Raw genomic sequence first — 24,072 nt, 5'->3', positions numbered from 1 at the left:
GTATATCCCTATGTATAAATTTTATACCACCGTTTGCTACTCCATCTGTCATCCCCCTTCTTGATTAAGCGTACAGCAAAGGCATTCGAGAGGGGTCTTGGGATCGTTGGTGATTAAAAATGGGGTCGACGAAGAAGTGTAATGATGAAGACCGCCATGTTGAAGGCAAAAGCAACTCACTTCGATGTCGTGGCTCCCCCTATAAGCAGCGGGATGGCAAACTTTTGCCGTTCCATTTCTGTTGCCACGTGTATCATTTCGTTCAGGGATGGCGTTATGAGTCCAGACAGGCCAAGGATATCTTCGCAGACAACAGGCCCAACCACAATACAAAAAAAGAAAAAAAGAAAGAGAGAAAGAAATAAAAGTATGTTTGAGGTTGGCAATTAGACTTCGAGCCAGTCACTGGAGTGGATGTTAGCGTTTCTCATCAACAGTCGAGTTCAACATGAAGTGCAACACGGTGCCCGTGGTTGAAGGGGTCCCCTGAATGCACGGCGGTGCCGACATACAAAAAATTTGAGAACTAAACATCTTTCCAATTGGTGGTATTAAATAGACAATTTTTCGCCTGTCGGCGCCGCTGTGCAGTCCGCGTTGGGTAACTTCGACCACGGACACAGTGCTACAGCTCACATTGAACGCGACTTTATGTTCTGTTGCAGGAGACATGCCGACTAGACAAGCAGCTTTCCGTCTTTGCGAAACCGTTCGCAAAAGCAAAATAAGCAAAAAGAAACTGATGAGGAATAATAAGATAGGCTATATTAGTTAATAATAGTAATTAAGTTAGTAATTAAGTCAAATACATTGTAGTTAATAAATGTATTAGCTATAGGTTGTGCTCACTATATGCTATATCAGCACATTACATTTTTACACATTACACATATGGTCGCTCTTACATTGAGAAGTGGCTTTACAGGGCCAGAAAACAAGCGACAGTGAAAGACAGGTGGCGACGCCACCGTCGAATTCCTGCACTGGCACTCTGTGGCGTCATAAATTTTGATAGCGTTTGTTCACGACAAGTTATTTGCTTATCGGCAAACGACAATTGTGTCGCATTAAAACGAGCCAAACACTCCAACCCAGCAAGTTTTCACAAGTATTTCCGCAGGACAAAAAAAATCAAACAGCAAAACTCGTAAAACAGGAAGTCGAACATAATTTCAAATCCGTGATGCTGCTGCTGATGATTTATTGGCACCGCATTCGAAACTGGGCTGTCACACATAGTCACCTAGCCTGCTTGATTTACTCGGGTATGCTGTACATGTGTTCTTTTTGTTCTACCATTTTTTGTATGCATATCCATAATCTTTTTTCCCCTATATATTTCCCTATATACCTTGTGTCGCTGCTTATGCCTGTAACGGATTCCGTCGTATCAACCTCTTCCCTGCTTTTTTTCACCAATACGTTAAACGTCTCTTGCTTATCTCGACTGCTCACCGATTGACGCTTCCGTCCCCTTTTAATTCAAGCGCTTCTAGGAGGTGCACGTTACCTACGGGTCTCGCTGGGTGAATCCCTTCGCATTCCATTAGGATGTGCTGAATGGTCTCCAGTTTTTGGCTGCAGCATAGGCATGCCTCATCTTGTTACAAATATTTGCTCGGGTATGTTTTTGTCCTTAGGCAACGAGCTCGAGCCTCAAACAGCGAGGCACTTCCCTTCGTGATACCATGCGAATTTTCCTTTCTAATTTCTCTCTTCTCATTCTCGTAAATCTCCGTGGTCATTTTTGTTTCCATTCTTTGCATACAATTCACTGTCTCTCTTTCTCTCACTTTCTTTTTGATGACTCCTGGTTGTCTATTTACACTTTCAATTACCCTGTACTTGGTTGCCAATTTTTTTGACCTCTTCCTCTATTCTGTGTCCACGCTTTTAGGGTACAGGCACTTCTGCACTTTAGCCGCTCATTTATTTTGATCCATGTTCTTGAGTCTTTCTTAAAAGCTAATATTGCTCTGCGCTTCTCTGACTTCAAAAGACGCCCAACCCATGTCGCCCTGCATTGCCACATTTGTGGTTTCATCGTGGGCTCCCAAAGCCAACTGGCCTACCTTTGTTCAACTTCTAAGCCCGACAAGATATCCGATTTTAAGCACACAATGGCATTTGCGAACGTTAGCGCTGGCACGATTAATACTTTCCAGATTCCACGCACCACCTCGTGTTTGCTGTGACCCCAAAGTGATCTATGTTTCACTATTGCTGCATTGCATTTCTCCTTTATTATCCATATTATCTTGGTGGGCGCTTGAGTATGTCCTTCCTTCGTTTACGTATACGCCGAAGCATTTATGTTGCTTGACTATGGGTGCGCCTTGCTCTTGAATTGGCACCACGCAATTACTCGTCTCTTCAGTAAAGATAATTATTCACGATTTCTCTGTGCTAAACTTAAGGCCTAGATTTGTCGCTGCGTTACCACGCACATTTACAAATTTCTGCAAGTCTCTTGCATTGTACGCTCGCAGCGCTACGTAGTCCACATACATCAGTCCGAGGACCTCCTGTTGCACCATTTGTCGTCACACTACGCAGCGGCATCCCAGAAATTTAATAAGAGTAACTTCGGTCTTCCGCAACCGACGCTTTTTCACTGAATAAATGCAGAACCAGTAACAAATGTTTCTTCACCATATGCGTGGAAATGAAGACTCAAAAGTATACTAGCCCATTCTCAACTGGCGGTAACACTTCACATCGTCCCTTTAAGTGAAACGGGCCAGTCGATAGTTTATGGAGGCGAAATAAAGGTTGCAAATATATGAGCTTCCAAGCTGGAGCCAGTTAGTGTGCAGACGGTAAGACGTCATCTGAATCGCGAAGCGAGAGACAGAACGTAAAACCCACCGCTGACTATGGACCGTATTCCAATCACGACGGATCGCACAATTACAACAACGAACTTACGAATTTATGTCTGCCGCTTCCGTGAAAAGCGTACGCGGAGTTTCACACTGTGGTCTGTGTTCGACAGTGATAAGAGTTGGGTTTACCAGCATTCTCTTCGCGAACGACATCCAGTATCCTCTCGCACGGGACCATGACGCCGAGGTCAATAACCCTGCGGAGAAACAGAAGTAAGCTCCCGAAAGGTGTTCGGCAAGATGGTGCTGCGATTTTCTTATATTATCACACCGGTGTCGCTGACACCATCCACTATAAGGACGCGACGAAAATAAACCGACATTCAAACAGCTAAGAGACGCGCCGCTCGTCTGAATGTTATGTGCTGAACTTGGCCCCGCTGAAACTCGAGCTTGGGTGCATTTGTGCTGCCACTTTCGAGAGCGACCATGCCCGGTGATCACACCACAGACAACATAACTGAACGTTTCTCTGTGGTTGCCATGATTGTTCAAGACGAGGCATACCGATTCTACGCTCTTTAGTTTATGCAAGCATACAGGATACATCGGAACACTTTCTCCGGTCGTGCCCAAGCTACCGGCATGAAAGAAACACTCTTCCTGAAAACCTACGCGGTAAAAGACCTTCCACATGCGTGCCTGCAGCACCTCGTGTTTCCGGAAGGGTCCGTTATAGCTCGCAAAGAAAGTTCACGGCATTCCTAAGAGACACCGGCTCATTGGACGTGTGGTGTACACACCCCGGCCACATTGCGACAGACGACCAGGAAAAGCGCTTGCCGGCCTCATTCGCCAGGCTAAGCTCGCCTGTTGATACAATCCACGACAATCATTGCGACCATTGCCACCACTATTTCAGCTGATCTACCTCAGTATGAGGATATACTATACACGCGGTTGCCCCGTTGGTCATACATACATCATACTCTACATACTGGTCATACTGGTTGGTCATGCTCTACATCACGCGCATTTAGTATACATTTAGACTTTGTATCAAGTTCTTTCTGCATATTTGTAGAGTGTATGTAGAGAGCTTCTTTCATTCTGTAAGAGATTGTGAAAGCTTGTGATTATTTCTGCTTTGTTTCTTGTTCTGTTTCTTATACTTTTCTCTCGCGTAGCCTTTGTAGTATGTATGTTTCTTTAGCTATGCTTTTGAGATGGCCGGCTCTTCAGTAACCAAACTTCTCGTACTGTCGAAATTAATAGACATCCACTACTACATCGTTGTTGCTCTTTAACGTTAAATGACACCAGACAATCAAGGGAGCTTTTCGTTCGCCAGAGACCGCCTGCGGCTGGCGGGAGCCATCTTTGTCACGGCGGCCCACAGGCTGAGGCGATGCTTCCGGACTGCGATGCTTCCACTGTTGTTTCCGCTCTACAATATTCGGTGGAACCACGAGTAGTCACTCACCTGAAGTTATTGCAGCCCAAGACGACTGCCACGATGTTCTTCCCGATGTCGTGCACGTCACCTCGGACCGTGGCCAGAACCACGACACCGGAATGGCTAACCTATACGAGTCGGATAAGATAAATGAGCCCATCGGAGCCTAATGAGCGATATCATGTAGTGACAGCTGTCCATAGCCTCCATAAATCGCTCTAAGAGATGTCAATTGCAACGCGCTCTTTCTTTATTAAGCCAGAAGAAGTGAATATGGCCTGTCAATTTGAAATTTGTGCTTTATTAAGCGTTAGTGCAATACTCGATCAAATTAGCACGATAGTGCGGTGGCCAAGAGCGTGGAATCGCAGTCGCGGACGGCAGAGAACAATGTGGTGTGATGAATTTAAGAAATTTGCAAGCGAAAGACTGGGTCAGCATGCGCTAGACAGGGGTACTCGGAGATGGCTAGGAGAAACCTTCGTCGTGCAGTGAGCATAAATATGATGACGATCGATGATGACGATCGATGATGACGAGATCCAAGGTTGAGTATGCATCATTCATTTGCGATCTCAATCTAAATTCACTGACATTTAGTACTGAAGCCACTCAGGACCGCTCAGCAGGTTTTATTTATCCAGCGATTTCCACATAATAAGTGCCCCTTTAATAAAATTCAATCTCAGTTTGCCTGACCTGTCGCTTCATCATTGCGTTTCGCCGTCCCCGCCTTTTCTTTCTCACAAGATATCTCATTGTACAAACCCAGTTTAAGTTACTTACCCTTGTTACAATAACATTGCATATTCCTTAAAGAACTGTTAATCGGTTCAGCGTTAGCTGGCCAAGTTATCACACTAGCTTACTTTGGAACTGTTCCCTTACCACGAAAGTAACTGTCTGGAAATACATTCGCATTTTCGTTATTTCCATTGTCAAACCAACACATTCAGAAAACTACTTTCTAATTAATTCATGTTACTGTAGTACGTATTCTGCTGCGTATATTATTTACGCACTACATCCACTCCTCACAGTAAATCCAACGAATTCAAGAAAGCCCTCACCAACAAACTTATGCAACCGCAGTACACAGCCAAAAAAATATGTATAATTTATTTTTTACGTGTTACCCACTCCCCTCGGTAAAGTCTCGGCGCAAAATACAAATAAGTGAAACAAACCAATGACGTAGAATGACCCACTTCTCATTGTCGGTATTTTCACGCCCCATATTGTTTGTTGACGGGAGGCGTTTTGCTTCGGGGAAGCCAGCGCCCCAGTACAACGCTGCATCTCTCCAATGCTTTGAGCACATTTTTTTGTTTTATTCGAGAGCGGGTTAGCTGGGTAAACATACCTACATTCTCGCGCAGAAATTACAAAAAAAATTTGTGCGCTTGCTGTCCTATGTTTATTTATGCTTCAGTGTTCTGCTTTCCTCTTTTCTTTTTAGTTTCTGCAAACCAACGTAAGTAAGCTTTAAGTTTCATAGAAAGTGATCTACCGACGTTGGTACCCCAGTTTTGAAAGGTTAGGCATAGTCGCCACTTTTTACCTCGTTTGTCGCTGAACTCCCTAGGAGCTTCCTGGCTTCCTCCTTCTCTCGTTCCATGAAAGGGACCAGGTAGGCGACCGCCTTCTTCATGACTCTCGCAGACTTGATCACTTGAGGCAGGAACATCTTGCCCTCGCCGAACAGGTCGCCGACGACGCTCATGCCCTGAAGGTGCGCGAGAGTGAAATGCACAAAAGAAAGCATAGCGTGTCAAACAAAGATAAAATGAGAATTTGTATTCCGGGCTAGTGAGTGTGTGGTCAGTCAGAACGATAAGGCAGCGCAAGCTCTGCCTTTGTTGCCCCGTTCGTTCGCACTGCTTTCGCTGTCGTTAAACGTTGAGAATTGCTCGTGTTAGCCGGAATTACGAGGTAGCCGAGTTTGAATCATTGAAAGCCTATTGTACTATGCGGTACGACGGTACGTCACTCGAAAAAAAGATATGCCTCATGACGATAATCCTACATGATCCTATTTGTTTTTCTACGCGAAGCATGCCAGTTTTCACGCAAGATCTCATTAGGTGATTTGATCTCACTAGATGTGGACATATGGTTATCTTTTAATGTGGTTAAGGCGTCTACGCTACATCGATTTACACGTTTCAGCAGCAATTGATAGCGCAAGCTGGGCTGGATTGATGAGAAGAAAATGTCGGCAATTATGATTCAAATTATGAATTCTCTTAAACTTGTGCTTTCGACTGAGTTAAGGGTATCTCGCGTGGAACGTTAGCAGGCGCGAAATGGGGCCTACGCACGTACTTACTTTGGCGGCAACTAACCGTCATTAAAGGTCCCTCGATGATATTCAGGGTGAGCGGGTACGTGTCCTTTCTATTGCGGGCTTCTTCAACGTCCTCTTCAATGTGAGAGTCCAAACCCTGGAAACGACATCTACGTTTTACCGTCACGTGTAAAATTAAAACTAACGTGACGGCATTATTACGGGTCTCCGCACTTTCAGCACTAATACGGCATTTCACCACAGCGTTACCGCTGTACCGTTACCGCTGCACCGTTTCCCACAAACTGCGCATGCGCATACCACGGCGGGCGGCAGAAATAACGGAATAACGGTAACGTTACACTATAGTCGGTGGCAACCTAATAATTATAAATGAGCTCCGCCAACAAAAACGTAGTGCGCTTGCTTTTTCACCTCTGAAAGATAGCCGAGTCGGACAGAGTCCGCTCACAGCATAACTACATGGCTACGCCAATGTACATGCTATGCAAATTGGAAAATGAAAGCTCGTTGTTTCAAGCTATAATATTACCTTCGGCTAATCACTGATATCAGTACCGCCTACAAAATTTCTCAAGACGTTCAGGTTTTCTCCTAAAACCATTGACACAAAGAGACATCTGTACGGAGCAGACAGCTCTTTTAGACGCGCAAAAACTGCTTGAAGTCACGGAATTCAGCGAACCTAATTGGCTGCGTGGTGCACATATGGAAATTGCGTTTGAGTTTGACTGCCCACGTACAACTTTTTTTTTTAATTCTTACGCTGTCATGTACTATAGTGAACTGTAATATTGAGCGAGTCATGTGGACGGTAATGTGGATAAGTCGTACGAGAGAGGCCACCGCGTAGGTGGCTTACAGTATCTGTTAACCCACAATAACGACAACATCAACTGTTATGACAGGTTCTCTCGCTGTGCAGCCTACCTTGATTAGAGCTGTCTTCAGCCTCTCCTCAACAGAAGCGTTCCGCCAGGTGTCTTCAGCTTCTCTACGATTGCCTTCATTGCTTAAGCCCTGCATGAAAAAAGGGGACCCCCAATAAAATGCTCAACCAAGAAAGTTTGCTACAGCATTCGGCACTTCGGCACAAAAATAGCTATGCGCCGTTTTATACCTAGCAGGCAACGCTGCGTAGGGTACAGAGACGTTTTTCACACTGGTAGCATCCGCGACTGAAAAATAGTGCATCACACACACACACACACACACACACACACACACACACACACACACACACACACACACACACACACACACACACACACACACACACACACACACACACACACACACACACACACACACACACACACACACACACACACACACACGCACGCACGCACGCACACGCACACGCACACACAAAATATATTTAAGCGGCGAAGAGGCAAGACCTCGACGTCTTATCGTGGGAGGCCTAGGCCCAGCCGACTAAACTGCTGATTCTCATTAAAGTTCACTCTCTCTCTCTTTTTGTCATGTGATCAGACGTAATACTAAGCTTCGTACTGTTGTGCCGCAAATTAAGACGTGATTATTCCGTGAAGTGCGTCGCGCATCTGAAACTATTTACCACGGACCTAGCGGAGTGACACGTTTCTCAGACCAGCGGCCACAGTGCACCGCTCGCGCTCGCGACTGAAACATAGTGCGTCGCGTAGGGGAAGTGCCGAAGGTGCAGAAATATTGAGCGATTAAACGTAACCTTACGTGAACGAGTTGTAGTTATAACATACACGAAGCAGCAATTGCGTATACGTATAGCGTCGCAGGTCAAAAGCAACTGCGCTGCGAAACGCGTGGAGTAAGACCGCACTGATTGCGTATATTTCGCAGCATTGCCTGCTAAGTACGAAAGGGTGTATGCAGAGGGTCTACGACAAGATGGTTGAAAATGTGAGGTGGTATGTCCTGCGAGGAGCAGAAAAAAAACAACTTTGGCTCTTTCTCCATCTACTTTTGTTCAAGTCTTAAAGAGAGCACAAGTAGCTTATGAATGTGGCATTGCTTATGATAGTAATATACGCTACCGAAAATCTTACCCGAATCCTAGCAAAGTAGTAAGCATATTTCGTGTCCGTTCCTATACTTGTTCAAGTGCAGTGCTCTAACACGTTAAGTAGCGGTATTTTTTAAAGCAACAGTCAAAGCATAAAAAAATCGTATGTAAACGATTTTACTTGTATTTGATACACAGTAAAGTGGCGAAGCTGTCGTGCTGGCACAATGTTGCTGGCTTTGAACTGTGTGCAGAGCTGTAAGTCGGTCTGCTGAAGCACATCGAGAAAATAATTTTCTGTTGCAACTGCTTTTTTCCAAGGTAGACTAAAGTTATATAGACGTGCATCGTGGGTGACTCACCGATCACAAGCTTAAATTTAGGCAATGGCAAATAATCTGGTAAATGGCAACCAATTCTGCCTACCAAGAGGCATGGCAAGATAATTTATTTCAGTGCTAGAATGGCTCCCAAACTTTCAAAGAACACCTTCCAATGAAAGAAAAAAAAAACTAACTGTGAGCATCTGCTATACCCCTTTCTCGACCCCCAACTTGACTTCTTTCTTCATATTTTTTTAAATTAAGTTATGGGGTTTAACGTAGCAGAATCACGATATTACTATGAGGCATGAACCCAATGATCGGTACACGGGCGTCGTTGCATTTTGCCTTCATACAAATTCGGCCGCCGCAGTCGGGGATCGAGCCCGCGACCTCGTGCTTAGCAGCGCAACGCCACAACCGTTAATCCACGAAGGCGGACGGGAGCAAGATATTTTGCAAAAAAAACCACGTAAACGTTTTAAAAAAATCACACAAATTTTAAACCTATATGTATCACATGCGTGCGCTTGAGACCCTCTAACAGATGTAGCTTATGCAAATGCGACATCTGTTTTTGGTGCAGAGTTATGTGTTGATCAACTTCGCGCTTCCATTCTATTTAACCTTGCTGATTCTAGGCAATCTTCGCAGAAAATTTAACGTTCTATATGTTGAAAAATTCTGTTTTTTAGAGTTTGTATAATTAAACTTCTCTCTCAAATGCACCATATTTCATTCAAATCGGTCCACTCGTTGTCTCGTAAAAGCATTAACGCGTTTTACGTGCATTTCAACAATAAAATCAGAGTTGGTTTCGAGTTAAAGCTTCCTCTTGAAAGGCGACGTTAGAAGCATTTCTGGAAATAGTTCCGCTAATGCTACAGCTGCCAACTGCAGATTTCTGATGTACGCTTCCACAGTGCTCTTCTTAAAGCTACAGCTGTTTAGAGGCAAGTCTGAATATACAGTTAAGTGCAAATAACATGACAAAGAGTTGCACTAACCTTGGAGTATTCCAAAAGCTTCTCGGTTGCGTCTGGGTCTGTGTTCATGACGACTGCTTCGCAGAGCTCGAGAAGCTGCGGGTCTATGCTGTCGTAGACAGGAAGACATCCGGCGTTGACGATTCCCATGTCCATACCGGCCTATACGTTGAAAACTTAGAGAGCTTTATACCATGTCCGCAAACTTCATACAGTTTACGGATTACCGATTACGGATAACCGGTTACGGATTATGGGTTACGGATTACCGGTTATGGATTACAGGTTACGGATTACCGGCTACGGATTACCGGTAACCAAGGACAACAGTAACAAAGATGGCAGCGACGTTTTCTGACGATTTGCCCAACTACAATGCGTACGAAAATATTTTTGTGTTGCGCAAGTGTTCCTGCCGAATGAAAATCATAATTGTACCGCACGTTACAAATATATCGCTACCAGCGACAAATATCAGCACGTTAAGCAGCATTTGCAAGTTACCGTAGTATTAGCTTCACTGGCTCTCTGGTTAGACACTGCGTCCACAGATGTCGATACCAGCGCCGTTGATGCCGTACACTTCACCATGGTATCACGCAACCGGTAATAATTTTACGGACAAGCTGAAATTCCCCATTATCGTAGATGCACGCGAACCACGAAACGCAGAAAGAAGATAAAGAAGTAAGAGGAAGAAAGCCCATTGCAAGACCGTAGTCACTAATTGAAGCCAAATGTAAACTTTGGTGGGTTGAACCGCTGAACGTCCAATAAATCGTTACTACGACAATAATATCCTCAGTTTCTTATCATAACAGATATTAACTGGGTGCGCTGAATGCAAACATTCTGTCGAGCCAAGTTGTCGGACCAAAGCGTCAAAATGTTAAGAGCGTAACTGTTACCGGTATCGGAAATTGTAGCGTATCGGTAGCGTTTGGCCGTGCACCTCTACCGCACGAAAAATGGCCTGAAAGTCCGATAAACTATTCTGACCCGAAAAACGGAGCAGGCACGAGGCACAGGATTACCGTATTTCCGAACGGCTCGTACGAGAATGTAACACGCCTAAAGCTTTTTTAATGACTTAGGCGTTGAGACATAGTGTCTGGCGCGCGAACATTCTGAAAATAAGAATTGAACTGTATACGACATCTGATGTTGCGCACACATTTAGTAACTAATAATCAATTACTCAATGTAATAATAATTCCGTTGCACTAGAACATGGACGTAACCTCTGTGCAGCCAAATTAATTTTGCCGCAGAAGAACACACTGGTGGTACTTTCTCGCACAAATTTCTGCCAGCGTTATTTGCGTGAATGTGGCGCCTCCTTTGAACGGCCCTTTCACCCATCAAGGGAAGTAGCGCATAACAGAGCGTGGCCTCAGTGATCACAGACACTGTGCATATTTCCTGCGTTGTGCAGGTTAATGCATCACCAGCTTATTCGAGCAATCACCTGTCTTCCCGATAAGCGCTGTCTTCACATTCGAGTATTCTTTTCTGCAAACAGCTAGTCATCCGATGTTGCAGAACGAACCCCGTGCCACGTTTCGGATGCCGTAACTTACGCACACCAACTGGACTTGACATTTGCCATCTCTGTTCGTTCGAAATAATCAAATTTGCGTTTGTAAAGCTGGCTCAGCCGCAGCAACAGTGTGCCTGCAGCAAAGCTACCTTTACAAAAAAAATGCGGAGTAGCGAGGAGGGGTCGGGGAAAATGTGGAGACTAACACCGAAATCTCAAACTATCCTCGGCTTGAGGCTCTTCCTCTACTCTAGCGAGTTGAGCACAACGCAGCCCCTCGACTGAGGAAGAGACTGCACTTCTCAAGAATGATGAGCAAAACGAGAACAAGGTGAAAGCCGGAGCCAACGTTTCGACAAGTGGACTTGTCTTCTTCAAGGCGGTATATGCTTTCCTCGCTACAGTATATACAGGTGGGGTTCTTCTAAATGGGAGAGGGCGTAAGGAGGGTGGGTGCAGTAACGAGCGAAGGTGTGTTAGCGGCGAGGGTCCTGTCGTTTCGGTCCTGTCGTTTGTGTTCTTCTTCAGTCCTGGTCTATTGTGCCTTGCTCTTTACTCATTCAAGCATGAACCAATTAGCCCAAGCAAGAGTTTTACTTGAGAATAAAGGAGTGCTGTGTACAAGGCCAGGGGCACGCCAGTCTGTCAATCACGTGTCAATGCCCGTGTGTCAGCCGGCGTGTCAACGGCGTGCACAACAGCTTTCTATTACCTGTTTCGCTGGTGATCGTGGGCTATCGTGCATCCGAAAGAGATAATAGAAGGAGCGGCAGAAACCGGCGCTCGATAAAAAAGAAAGAAAAGAAAAATACTGAAATGGAATAAATATATAAAAGGAAAAAACTGAAAGAAGAAGCAGAACAAGAACAATAAAACACTAAGAGACCAAACAAAGCATTGTTCCCTATAGCTTGAAATTTAGCATAGCGAATAGATTCTAGAGCTCCCTTTGAAACGTTTATGCCTATTGGTTGCAATGTCTTGAACTAATGGATAAGGTATGATTCTCTGTATTTTCTTTCTCTCAGAGAGCCGAATTTGACTGTAAGATGTAAAGTTTAAGTTCATCAAAGTTATGACCTGGTTGCTTGAAATGCTCGGCGACGGCTTTGGGAAGCTATTTAGCTGGGTCCGCGCGATGTCCGTTTAATCTGACGTTCATTGATGGTCTTGTTTCACCGATATGTTGTTTCTTACAGAAGGAACATTCAAGCATATAAATCACATCGGATGTGATTTATATGCTTGAATGTTCTATAGAACAATAGAGAACTTTTACTGCAAGTTTCACGGCAATCTCGAAGCCCTTACGACCTTTAGAATTCATTCTAGGTGATGTGCCTTGCAAGCTCGCCGGCTACAATTCGTAAATTGCAATACGTGCCATGAAGCATTTATATTCTTAAAATTAATTTATGATTTTCTTGGTAAATTTTTCGATTGTGCATTTCGATTTCACAAGTAAGTAATGTCCGCCCCTTCGTAGTAGCCAGCTCGAGGACAAAAATTACTTTATCTGCTGCAGGCGATTCTTTTTTACAGTTCTGTACGGCCTCTTGAATAAAACACCCGGTACAAAGGAAAACATTACACATAAACCAATTACACTGATTGCGTATTAGAGCGAATTGAAACACAAACATAAGTTCGGCTTAAGAAAGTAGCGTTCACCTCAATTGCGTGCAACAGGAAAACGCTGTGCATCGCTTCTCGAATGCGATCGTGACCACGGAATGCAAACGACAGGTTCGACACTCCGCCGCTGACTCGGGCACCCGGCAGGGTCGCCTGGAACAGAATTCGACATACCAGTAAATTGGTTAAGTTTAGATTACACGTAATGAAACATGTAGTTTAAAGTAAATAGAAACATCTCTCATTAATTTCATCGTGCTTAGGTAATTAAATGACAAAAAAAACGGTCTATTCCCACCCGATCTTGCCGAAAAGGGAAAATTTCATGTTGTCTTTACACTCCCAAGTTCGCAAGCCTACCTGCAATGTCGATACAGCAGAATATAATGCGAAAGAATCCAAAGCGAACAGTAGAAGGCATAATATATGCGAGAAAATGTCTATGCTTGAATACTATACGGAACACCGTAAACGATAGCACACGTGGGACGGCGCACGGCTTTCATCGTTGTTGCTTTAAATATTGGAAAGCGCTAGGTATAGTTCAAATGTAAAGGGCGCGCAACTTGAATGTCACCAAGTTTGTCGCGGCAATACGATATCATATATATGTATCATATATATATAAATGTATATTCTTCCTTCAAACATGAAAAAGCGCAGATATTGATGTGCGTGCGTGCGTGCGTGCGTGCGTGCGTGTGTGTGTGGGTGCATTGTTCATTGTAACGTCGAAGTAAATTATCACATTCACTCAAGCTCACTCAATGCTGTCCATACTTGTACTGCTACAGCAATAATTAGTAAGACTTGTTATCTTGTTATACTACCAGACCATTTTCTCTGGTCAACGCACAAGCCAAAGGGCAACTATATGTTATATAGATAACGAGCCGACAGAAATGAGGACGTATTTAAATGTTGTTAAAAGATTTCGCTTGCACAACGCAGAACAACTAATAATAATAATAATAATAATAATAATAATAATAATAATAATAATAATAATAATAATAATAATAATAATAATAATAATAATTCACAGGGTCGCTTATGTTATCCCTAAGATGATATGAAGGCGAGAGCCCAAGTGCCGATGCATTAAAGACGGGCACATGACGTACGCGTCCTCTTAATTCGCTTAGTCATCCCCCTTAATTCACTAAGTGTATTTTGCTTAGTCGTCCTCCTTAATTCCAAAGGTCGATGGCTCTAGAGCCTTAATTCACTCCATCTTAATTAACTTGCTTTTATTACCACCAAAGGTCGTGGGCTCGACTCCCACCAAAAGTCGTGTGTTCGAGTGCCTTAATCACCTCTAAATTAAATTCGTCTTCATTAACACCAAAGGTCATGGGTGCGACTCCCACCAAAGGTCGAGGGTTCGTAGCCTTCTGTACCTTTCGTGTCGTCGATGCGTTTTCGTTCTAGGTCGACTGACTAATGAGACCTATAAGGTTTTCGCCTTAATAATGTTTATTTTGCAACAAATATGTTGCCAGTAAGCAAGCACCAGGCAAGACGCTGTACAACACAGTTTGAAGAGCTCTGGCTTCCTCGCACACACATGACAAGTACTCGGCTCTATAGAGAAGTCCTCTCCTCATGAAGTATGCGCATTCATGCCGTTCGGCAAACGACATCTCTTACTTACTTTAATTCGACGAGTGGCGTTGATGTAATCCACTGCGTAATTGGCATGCTCAGACAAGCCGGTGGCGACAGTCAGGATGTTAGGATCGAATATCACATCGCTAGCGTCGAATCCCGCTTCGTGAACAAGGATCTCGTATGACCTTGTGCATATCTCCACCTTGCGGTGCTCATCGGTGGCCTGAAACAGCAATTTAAGCAAGTTTCAATTTCTTTAATATTAGTATCTTTTACGCGTATCTTAGAGATACACAAAGACGCGTGCAAGCGCAGACAAGCACACGTGCGCGACTGGGCCTTACATTCGCAGGCAGAACCGGTAATCCTCTCACATGAACGCACCAAAATCGTTATTCACCTGAAACTTTATTGCAATACCAACTTCTCAATTGAGTTCGCTGTCTCATTCAGGCATTTACCTTTTTTTCTGCAACGTTCTTACGTCTAAATGGCCATTTTCAGTGGTAGAACTCTTGCAGAACGGCCATCGAATGAAGTTTTCAATTAGTCCCTCATCGTAAATTGCTCTCAACCTTTCCTTGGCATCGATCCCAATACGACCAGAGTCAAAATAACTGGCGATTTCATTCTGTTTCCAAGAAAACTGTGGCAGACTGTGAACAACAACAAAAAAATATGGACTGATTTTTTCTTATCTTAATTTTAATACATTTGTGTACTGCATCCCTAAAACGCGTAGACGATAATTGATGCGTCAGTATGTTATGAATAGAATTGTTCGTAAGGCACAATAAAGATGAGAAACACTTACAACAAAAATCAGTAAATAAAAGGCAATAAGGAGTGACAATGTTACAGAACATCTCACCTGACCCACTTCATCGAAAGCCATGACCACCACAGCGGCGCCAAACTTTTTTATCGCGAGTGCCTTCTTGAGAAACTCCTCCTTGCCTTCTTTAAGGCTGATAGAGTTAACGATGCCTTTTCCTTGGATACACCTCAAACCTGCCAGAATTACGTCGAAATTTGACGAGTCGATGCAGATAGGAACCTGAAACATAAATCACACGGCACTGAGCCGCAGTTTCACTCGTGTGGCGCCACCATTACTGTTTCATTCGGCACTTCAACTACAGTGACGTCAAGCTGCTGTACCTGAACACGAAGTTTACAACCACAGGTAGCTAAAACGTGGTGTTGAAGAACTAGGAAGTGCAGTGAGCTAGTTGAATGAGTTGCCGTAGCACTTAATAATGACCGCGTCTGCATAATCACTCACCTTGGCCACGGCAGGCTCGCAGGCAATCAGGTTGAGAAACTTGGTCATCGCTTTCGCCCCGTCAATCATGCCATCGTCGACGTTGATGTCCAAAATCTGCGCCCCCATTTCGACTTGCTCCTTAGCTACTTGAAGCGCATCCTTAGAGCGGGAAGGAAGTGTTCCAGAACTTTATCAATACAACGAGCTGGATCGCTTTCGCCACAAACACAATTAACTTAGTTGCGTTGGGAAAGTTGCGAGTTGTAATTGTGACTAAGCATTTACTATCGCCAGACTCCTTATTGGACTCAATACAGCAGCTACTAAGATAAAAAAGAAATACCAAGACACGGACTTACGACTGCTTTCATCACAGCTGTTAAATCACGTGCGCTAAACGGTACTTGTACGTGTCACCGCAACACGAGAAGTTCACATAACTCTAGTTCATCTTGCACAGAAAATACCGCGTACCCTCCCACGTTACAATGATCACGCTCCGGTGGACAAAATAACGGTATTGTCGTGTAAATTTACGTTGTCCTTTAAAGCCACGCAAGTCTACTAAAGAAAAAGTTTGCTACCTGTTGAAACCTTAATTGTTACTCGCGCCACGAGATAACACAAATTCCGCGTCCGCAGTCGTCTTTCTGTTTTAAAGCTAGATGTATAAATCAGGCTATCCTAGGGCAGCATTGATAAACCAAAGTACCCCCTGCGCAGTGAGCAAATTAGGTGTAATGGAAAGCAAACATACACACATCGCGGCCACACGAACCCCAATAACAGTACTAGAAAAAAAAAGAAACAGTAAAATTAAGCCACGAGAGAGACAGAAAGGCAGAGCGGTCGGCCTGAGCTATAACTTGCTCTGGCCTGCTACAAGTACCGTGGTATCGGGGCGTGGCTTATTAAAACATGCAAGACGCAATAACCTCGGAACACTTTGCACTAGAGGCGTTATTGTACCCACATGCACTTCTGCGATGAAGTTCATATAAATGTAAAGCAAACATGCTGTCGTCCCACCTGGTACTTATCCTGGCGAATCAGCTCCGCGAACCTTCGAGATCCGGCAATGTTGCAGCGTTCACCGATGTTCACAAACAGTGTTTCTGATGTGATTATCATCGCTTCAAGTCCTGTTACACGAAAAGCACGTGTCCACAGCTATGTCGAACTGACGCGAACGTGGGAAGCTCCTCCGTCAGCATGCTTTCTAAAATTTACGTTCGGCCTGTCAAAACTGGAAATGGCATCTCAAGTGATAGAGGCCATTACAACGTGCCTATATACGCCATAATCATAATGACGAAAATCAAGGACAAAGAAGGAACAGGAGAGTAAGAGACAAAGGCAAATAAAAGAACAGGAACTAGACACACTTTCGCTTTGTCCATGTCTGCAACGCTCAATGAATACTGCTTTAATATCGATCACCGGTGTACCCCAAATAACATTCATCCACGCCATATTCGTATACCGCATACACAGATGTTGTAGTTCCAGAAAGAAGCGCACAAGAAAAAAGTATAGTTGGGAGCGGAGTCAACCAGACGCACGTTCCCTTTTGCTATATACACAGGCGAAAAGCGTTGGTGATTAGAAATTGCTGGGACAGGCCTTTATCCTGCAGTAGACATAAATTATGATGATGATGATGATGATGATGATGATGATGATGATGATGATGATGATGATGATGATGATGATGATGATGATGATGATGATGATGATGATGATGAAGCAGGAAGGGAAGGTATGGAGATACAGCAAGACTTCATTATACCGAAGTTGAAGGGGGAGCCTAAACTGCTTCGCTGTATCCATTACTTCGTTATATCCATTATTGCATGTACTGCACTGTGAATCTCTATGGGGCTTTCAAGGGGAATTTCACTTACTTCGTTATATCAACTATTTAGTTATATACCGTTTCAAATACAACGAGTTTTCGCTGTACTAGGGAAGAATGAGAGTGTTCAAGACCTCGCAGCGCGGAACTTACCGGACAGACTGAGGCAGCGTTTCCTCACTCCCACCGGTGGCGTCCTCGGTCGCAGGCCCCTCACAGCATCGGCGATTGCGCGAACGTGTTCCGGCGTCGTGCCGCAGCAACCGCCCACCACGTTCACCAAACCACTCTCGACGAACTCCTGGAAAAAGTGCACCTTGTGTTGCCGACCTGCTTGGCACACAGACAAATGTTGTGTGGTCTTTACAACAATAAAACACGTTGTGGGGCTAGTTGACGCATAGCTTTCAAAAGATGAAGCGCCAACAGTGACAGCACATTAAGAAGGAACAAATACAGGACAAGGCGCTTCCTGTCTTTGTTCCTTCTTAGTGTGCTGTCACTGTTGGCGCTTCATCTTTTTAAAACTTTACGGCAAGGCTGTTAAGGGAAGTGCCGCAACGTTTTTCGGGCGGCATCGTGAGGGGGCGTGAACGATATCGAATGTAAATGCGACGGAAGATGCGTCGCAGCCTCGACTTTGCTTTGAAACGTAATGATCTATGATTATCAGTCATCTACTCTTTCCACTTGAGCAGAGAGTACGAAGGAGGGGAGGCCCTCCTCCTACTTCGGCGTTTCCAAAGCCCCGATTAACACCGATTTCCCTCCGGCGTTGAAATTAAGCACCGAAAGACACCGATTCAAAGGGCAAAAATAAGCATCGATGAATAAACCCCAAATATGAAAAAAACTAAATACCGAAAACACGAAGCCCTATTCGCAACCCACCTTTATGCTGTCTGCCATGTCTTCAGGAGTCTCATCATATTCACCAAACTCGTTAGGCAAGCCTACCAGGAGAGATGTCAATACAGTAAGCGCGTGTGAGATAAATATGCGATGTGAAGCACACTTAAAGAGCAACTGCAGTAGCTGGTTAAAGTACAGGGCAGTGCACAAAACGACCGGTGAGTCTTACCAGCGTTAGGGTAGCAGATAACGTATGCTTCAGTGAAAAGAGACATGTTCTTCAAGTACGGACGCATCTCCTTGGCTCCAAGCGCGCAATTCAGGCCGACGCTGTGCGAAAAACATAACTCATCGGACTCACACATGAATAAACAACATTTCAAGGAACAACAGCAACACAAGTGTTCGTGCTATACCTTCACCAAGTGCGAAGTCACTTCGTCACACATTCAAGCGTGCATAGAGTGTTCCAGTGAGGACCGGTTTCCCTTTCTGTTTGTGAACAAGGTAACCGTACGGCCACCGAAACGTCAATTTCATCGTTTACAGGTCAGTGACAAGATTTATAATTGATGTACCACGACTTTACCTGGCCAGATAGTTTTCCGTCACACTCTTGACTACAACGTTACCCTGCACACATTTGAAATCATTGAAACGTACAAACTTCTATGTGCGTGCATGCCTATGTACGTATGTATGTATGTATGTATGTATGTATGTATGTATGTATGTATGTATGTATGTATGTATGTATGTATGTATGTATGTATGTATGTATGTATGTATGTATGTATGTATGTATGTATGTATGTATGTACATATGTACAGTATGTATGTATGTATGTGCACGTGTTTGCATGCAAGTGCACTTGTGACCTGCTTTCGTGCAAGTAGTCGCCACCGTTCCTAAGAAAACATCTCATCTGCAAAACATGCTGCTTTTTGTACCTGCACTCAGCGCACAGTATACTAGTGTGTTTATATGTGTGTAGCTTTATTTCGTATTATACTAGGGTGTTTCATATTTTGTTTGTTTTTATGGTTTGGAATCATTGGTTACAAGTCTCCCGGACAGTCAGCCCTGAAGTTTCATATATCTTCTCACGAAATTATCGCGAAATGAAGCTATCGCTTTCTCCGCGTTTACTTGAAACTAAAACATAGCCAACTTACTTGATGCTAAGTCTCCGTTTTACAAGATCGCCTCAGATTATAATTTCTTAATCAACCACGCCAAGAGCTGTCCGTCATCTGGGCTTTTCCGCAATTCTCTCTCTATCGATGGTGAATTCGAACATACGGAACAGACGGGACATACCACAGAGGCTTTACGTGGCTGACGCTTAACACAAATGCCTCGCACGTTTGGCCCGACAAATTTCTACCACTTTTGTCGACGATAGTCCCTGAAATCTGAAGCAAAAGAAAAGCAGCAAAATAGAACGTTAGGCCAGAAAAATAAACGAATTTTGCATATTATAAAATATAAAGACGCCAAACAGACACGCACAAGAGAAGAGAACGGGATAGGCACCCTGTCCAGTTCTCTTCTCTTGTGTCCTGTCCCGTTCTCTTCCATTGTGTGTGTCTGTTTATTTGGCGTCTTTATATTTTATTATGAACGGCTACCACTAGCCCAACAGGAAGTGCTTTTAAGAATTTTACTTGTTTCACGAAGTATGCACCAAATAGACCGATAAATGTGGATTATGGTCGCCGTTTGCACTGATTGATTGATTGATTGATTGATTGATTGATTGATTGATTGATTGATTGATTGATTGATTGATTGATTGATTGATAATTACAGTCGAGTGCCCTTACAACAAAATTACCTATATAGCGAATGCTTTCGGAGGCCCCTAGTACCACGTCACGAAAGCGATCGACTGCATTATTATTACTCTTTTTTGAAGAAGGGGTCCCGTCAAGTAAGCACGCGCGATGCCTATATTTCTCTCCAAGAATAAGACAGCATGTGCACGATGGCACTGGGAAGCGTTAGAAATAAGCGCTTGCGACGACATAGCGAATATTCTGACGCTGCATTTTACGGACGTCTATAACCTCGCCGTGACTATGCGAAAAAAAAGCCTTTTTATAAAGCACTTACATATACAGGGAGGCTTTTTCCCGTTGCTTCGAAGTACCCTTGAATCGCGAACAAGGCCGCCTTAAGAGAGAAAACAAAAAAAGAAAGAAACAGTGAAAAAACGAATAAAAAACTTGGACATGTTGATGCAAACTTGTCAATATGTCTCATGAGTACTTTTCCTCAATTGAAAGTAAGAGCCATATTTAGTTATAAGAAACTTGCGAGCGATTTCAAACTACATAGACAACTTGAGATCGCTCAAGTCTGTGAAACAAGTCAGAAATTTCATCTGTCGGTAATACCGTAGCCTAACGGATGTTTACTTCTTTTTTTTTACAATCGTTTCTTGGAAACATATTCATTCCACGATGTCATTTTTCATTAGGTATATCATACAGAAAACAATTGATCAGTTGCGATGCCAGATTTTTATTTTTATTACCCAATGGCGCATGCATAGTTAGCAAAAGCAGTGTAACTTTATGCAAGAAGCTTCAGACGGCCGTTAGTCTATTTATTCTTGTTTTGGAAACACGCGACGCAAAATTATCGAAATTATCCGTTGCAAGACACTCGCCGTGCTTTCAAACGTGTCCTGTCATGCGTGTTGAGCGCGCGTGCTGGTATTGAGGGCGCGCTGACACCGCGCAACCCAAACTAAAACACAAATCACCGAGGAAGGCAGAAAACGACCATGGCGCTACTGACAAGTCTGTTACCTTGCTATTGGCCGTGTCAAACACAGTCTCGACGAGAAGCACGTCAACACCTCCGTCAACGAGACCGCGCACTTGTTCCACGTAGGCAGCGCTCAGCTCGTCAAAAGCTGCATGCACGTCACAAGAAATTGCTGTCACGTGCTATTGGCCTCGTCGCTTGTTACAGATCGTGTCGCCACCACCACAGCAACCGCTATGGGCGCCAACTTCGCCATGCGAACGCGATTCACGTGACCGCCCTACAGTGAAGGCAAACGCAGCGACGCGCTAGAACAATGGCTGTGTGCCGTTCCAGTCAATTTGAAGGTTTGAAGGTGCTCACTTACATAGGATTAATGCAACTGCATTAAAATTGCCTTCTCGCAGCTCATTTTTTTTTTTTTTGTTACGATATCTACGATATGCGTCCGTTTTGGTTGCCCTGGACTTTCCCAATACTGGAGTGTCGGTTTTTCAGGAGGCCTTAAATCAACGCCAAATCGGCATAGACGCAGGGTGTCCCGTTTGGCCGACACGAACGCAGTCGCGATCCTTTTGTTGTGGGCTTCCGGGAAGACGCTTCCGCGCTGACATATATGACTATACCGTAAGTATAAAGGTTGGACGGTATTTTTTTGGCATGAGTAAAGGTGTACGCACTTCATTTCGTGTCCTCCCCATCCACCCGCCATGAGCATCGCTCTCACGTCACTGCCAGATTGTGCGACATAAACATCGCCTGTGACAAATCGCACCTCGTCCACGCAATCTCGCAAACGGTGAGTGACACCGACGCTTGATGTATCGCAATGCGGCTCGGAAATCAAAATCACATATTCATACTTTGCGCGATAGCGTAAGTGAAGCCGAGCTTCAGAAGATGGGGTTAGTACGCGGGCGTTCTCGAAAGCCTGTATAGTGTCCAGCCTCAGTTTGTCTTTTATCCTAATTTGCGCTCAGATTTACTTACTTCAACCGCATATGAACTCGTCCTGCAGTGGGTCTGCTGCTAAGATATCTAATTTAGCGTTTTCATTTATGTCTTCACTCGGTCCGACCCCCTCCCTCCTTCCACTCCCTTCGTTTTACACCGACTTATACTCTTCTCACTGGCGACATCAGAGTGTTCAGGCGTGCTGATACTCCGACCGGCCTCCTTGACACGTACATACGTTGCGCTCATCCGGTCGGTCGACGTACGGAGATATCGACAGTGTCCGGTTGGTCGGTCCTAACGCCCCGCACACAAACCTCGGCAGGCCTGAAAGTTAGTGTTAATAGAGAGCTTTAGATTCAGCAGATTCAGCAAAGGCGTAAGCAAATAAAAATTCGACAAGTCTTAGACAAACTTAGGCATATTACATTATTCATAGTGAAACAACTCTGTATCAGGTGCAATGAAGAAAAGTTAAAAAATGCGGCAGGAACGCAGAACGAAGTTTTACACTGACCTGTTTGTGCTTCGACCTGTTGGCAAGCTTGCCGGGCTAGCCTGGCGCCTTCCACATTCAGACGGTAGGCCTAACCGTGAGATACAAGAGAAAATGTCCAGCTCCTTCACCCCTGATACATAGACTAATGATTATTTACACGGTAATCAACACAAAGTCTCAGTAGCACACTACAGTCCGCAACGTTGCAGTACGAAGCATAACGTAATGGGTTTCTTTAACTGTTTCACATTTAGTAGAACCGTGGTAGTTCGAACTGCCTATTCTAACCACTATGAACTGATACGGTGTAGTGAAGTTCCACAGACTCCTTTCATTTCGTGAAGTATATAGTCTGTCTGTGACAGCTTGTGCATTTACTACATTGCAATTTCGATTAATTATACTGTACTTATGGACTTTCTGTAAACCCTCTCGTGCGTGGGCTACAACAGACAGATGAAACAAACTAGCTAACCATTTTATCCAGCAGACAGCACATTGAGTTTACGTAGCCAAGTGGAAAAGTCTAAGACAGGGTAGTCCACAAGTCTTGCCTCATTCCTAGACCCTACCATTTCTAGGTTCAATAGGTCTGCAATATGTCAGCAGACAATCCACAAATTATCCAGATTTATTTTTATAAGGGTGCAGGCACACATTCGACATACCATTTAGCTGGTACATTTTGCCTTCAGCTAAATGGTAGCGGTTTTATGTCCCAAATAAAGCAAGAACAACGGATTACTGGACGAACATCTTAGCGCTTGAGAGGTATCCACGTGAAGTCGTTACATGAAAGTTGTACGCCATCTCACTGGCACCTTCCTCGTAAAATACGTCATCTGCGCACGCGCACAGTAGTTTGAAATTAGCTGCGCCGCCACCATTACTGAAGTGTAAATAGAGAATATTTGACTAAGCAAAGTTCAGACGAAATCAGTACGTAAGCGCACAGGCTTACCAGGTGGCTCAGTCCGTAATCAGCTTGGGCCACGGATGTCGAACTGAAAGTGTTTGTCTCCACGAAGTCAGCGCCGGCCTCCAGGTAGTGCTACCAAAGCAGAGAGAGAGAGAGAGAGAGAGAGAGAGAGAGAGAGAGAGAGAGATGAAACGGAGTGATCAGGTACTGTGACACGTGAAACAGGTCAAACACAATGACCAACGCAGTTCCATGCACAAG

At 44.2% G+C, this 24,072-nt stretch overlaps 1 protein-coding gene across 1 annotated transcript in view; it reads right to left on the bottom strand.

Annotated features, from left to right (window-relative positions):
* Positions 1–24,072, bottom strand: part of LOC142588248 (methionine synthase-like) — a 59,657-nt gene that overhangs the window by 20,164 nt on the left and 15,421 nt on the right. The window contains exons 3-23 of the mRNA XM_075699814.1: positions 23,854–23,943; positions 22,911–22,980; positions 22,628–22,720; positions 21,481–21,587; positions 20,780–20,839; positions 19,985–20,079; positions 18,893–18,993; positions 18,703–18,764; positions 17,965–18,112; positions 16,986–17,098; positions 15,975–16,115; positions 15,561–15,746; positions 14,733–14,912; positions 13,115–13,231; positions 9,925–10,065; positions 7,520–7,609; positions 6,627–6,725; positions 5,843–6,007; positions 4,309–4,409; positions 3,015–3,082; positions 181–301 (exon numbers count right to left, since the gene is read on the bottom strand). Coding sequence (XP_075555929.1) covers positions 181–301; positions 3,015–3,082; positions 4,309–4,409; positions 5,843–6,007; positions 6,627–6,725; positions 7,520–7,609; positions 9,925–10,065; positions 13,115–13,231; positions 14,733–14,912; positions 15,561–15,746; positions 15,975–16,115; positions 16,986–17,098; positions 17,965–18,112; positions 18,703–18,764; positions 18,893–18,993; positions 19,985–20,079; positions 20,780–20,839; positions 21,481–21,587; positions 22,628–22,720; positions 22,911–22,980; positions 23,854–23,943 — 2,348 coding nt within the window. The remainder of the gene's footprint in view (positions 1–180; positions 302–3,014; positions 3,083–4,308; positions 4,410–5,842; positions 6,008–6,626; positions 6,726–7,519; positions 7,610–9,924; positions 10,066–13,114; positions 13,232–14,732; positions 14,913–15,560; positions 15,747–15,974; positions 16,116–16,985; positions 17,099–17,964; positions 18,113–18,702; positions 18,765–18,892; positions 18,994–19,984; positions 20,080–20,779; positions 20,840–21,480; positions 21,588–22,627; positions 22,721–22,910; positions 22,981–23,853; positions 23,944–24,072) is intronic.

This window comes from Dermacentor variabilis, chromosome 7, assembly GCF_050947875.1.
Source record: "Dermacentor variabilis isolate Ectoservices chromosome 7, ASM5094787v1, whole genome shotgun sequence".
NCBI lineage: Eukaryota > Metazoa > Arthropoda > Arachnida > Ixodida > Ixodidae > Dermacentor > Dermacentor variabilis.
This window is presented reverse-complemented; position numbering and strand designations above follow the sequence as displayed.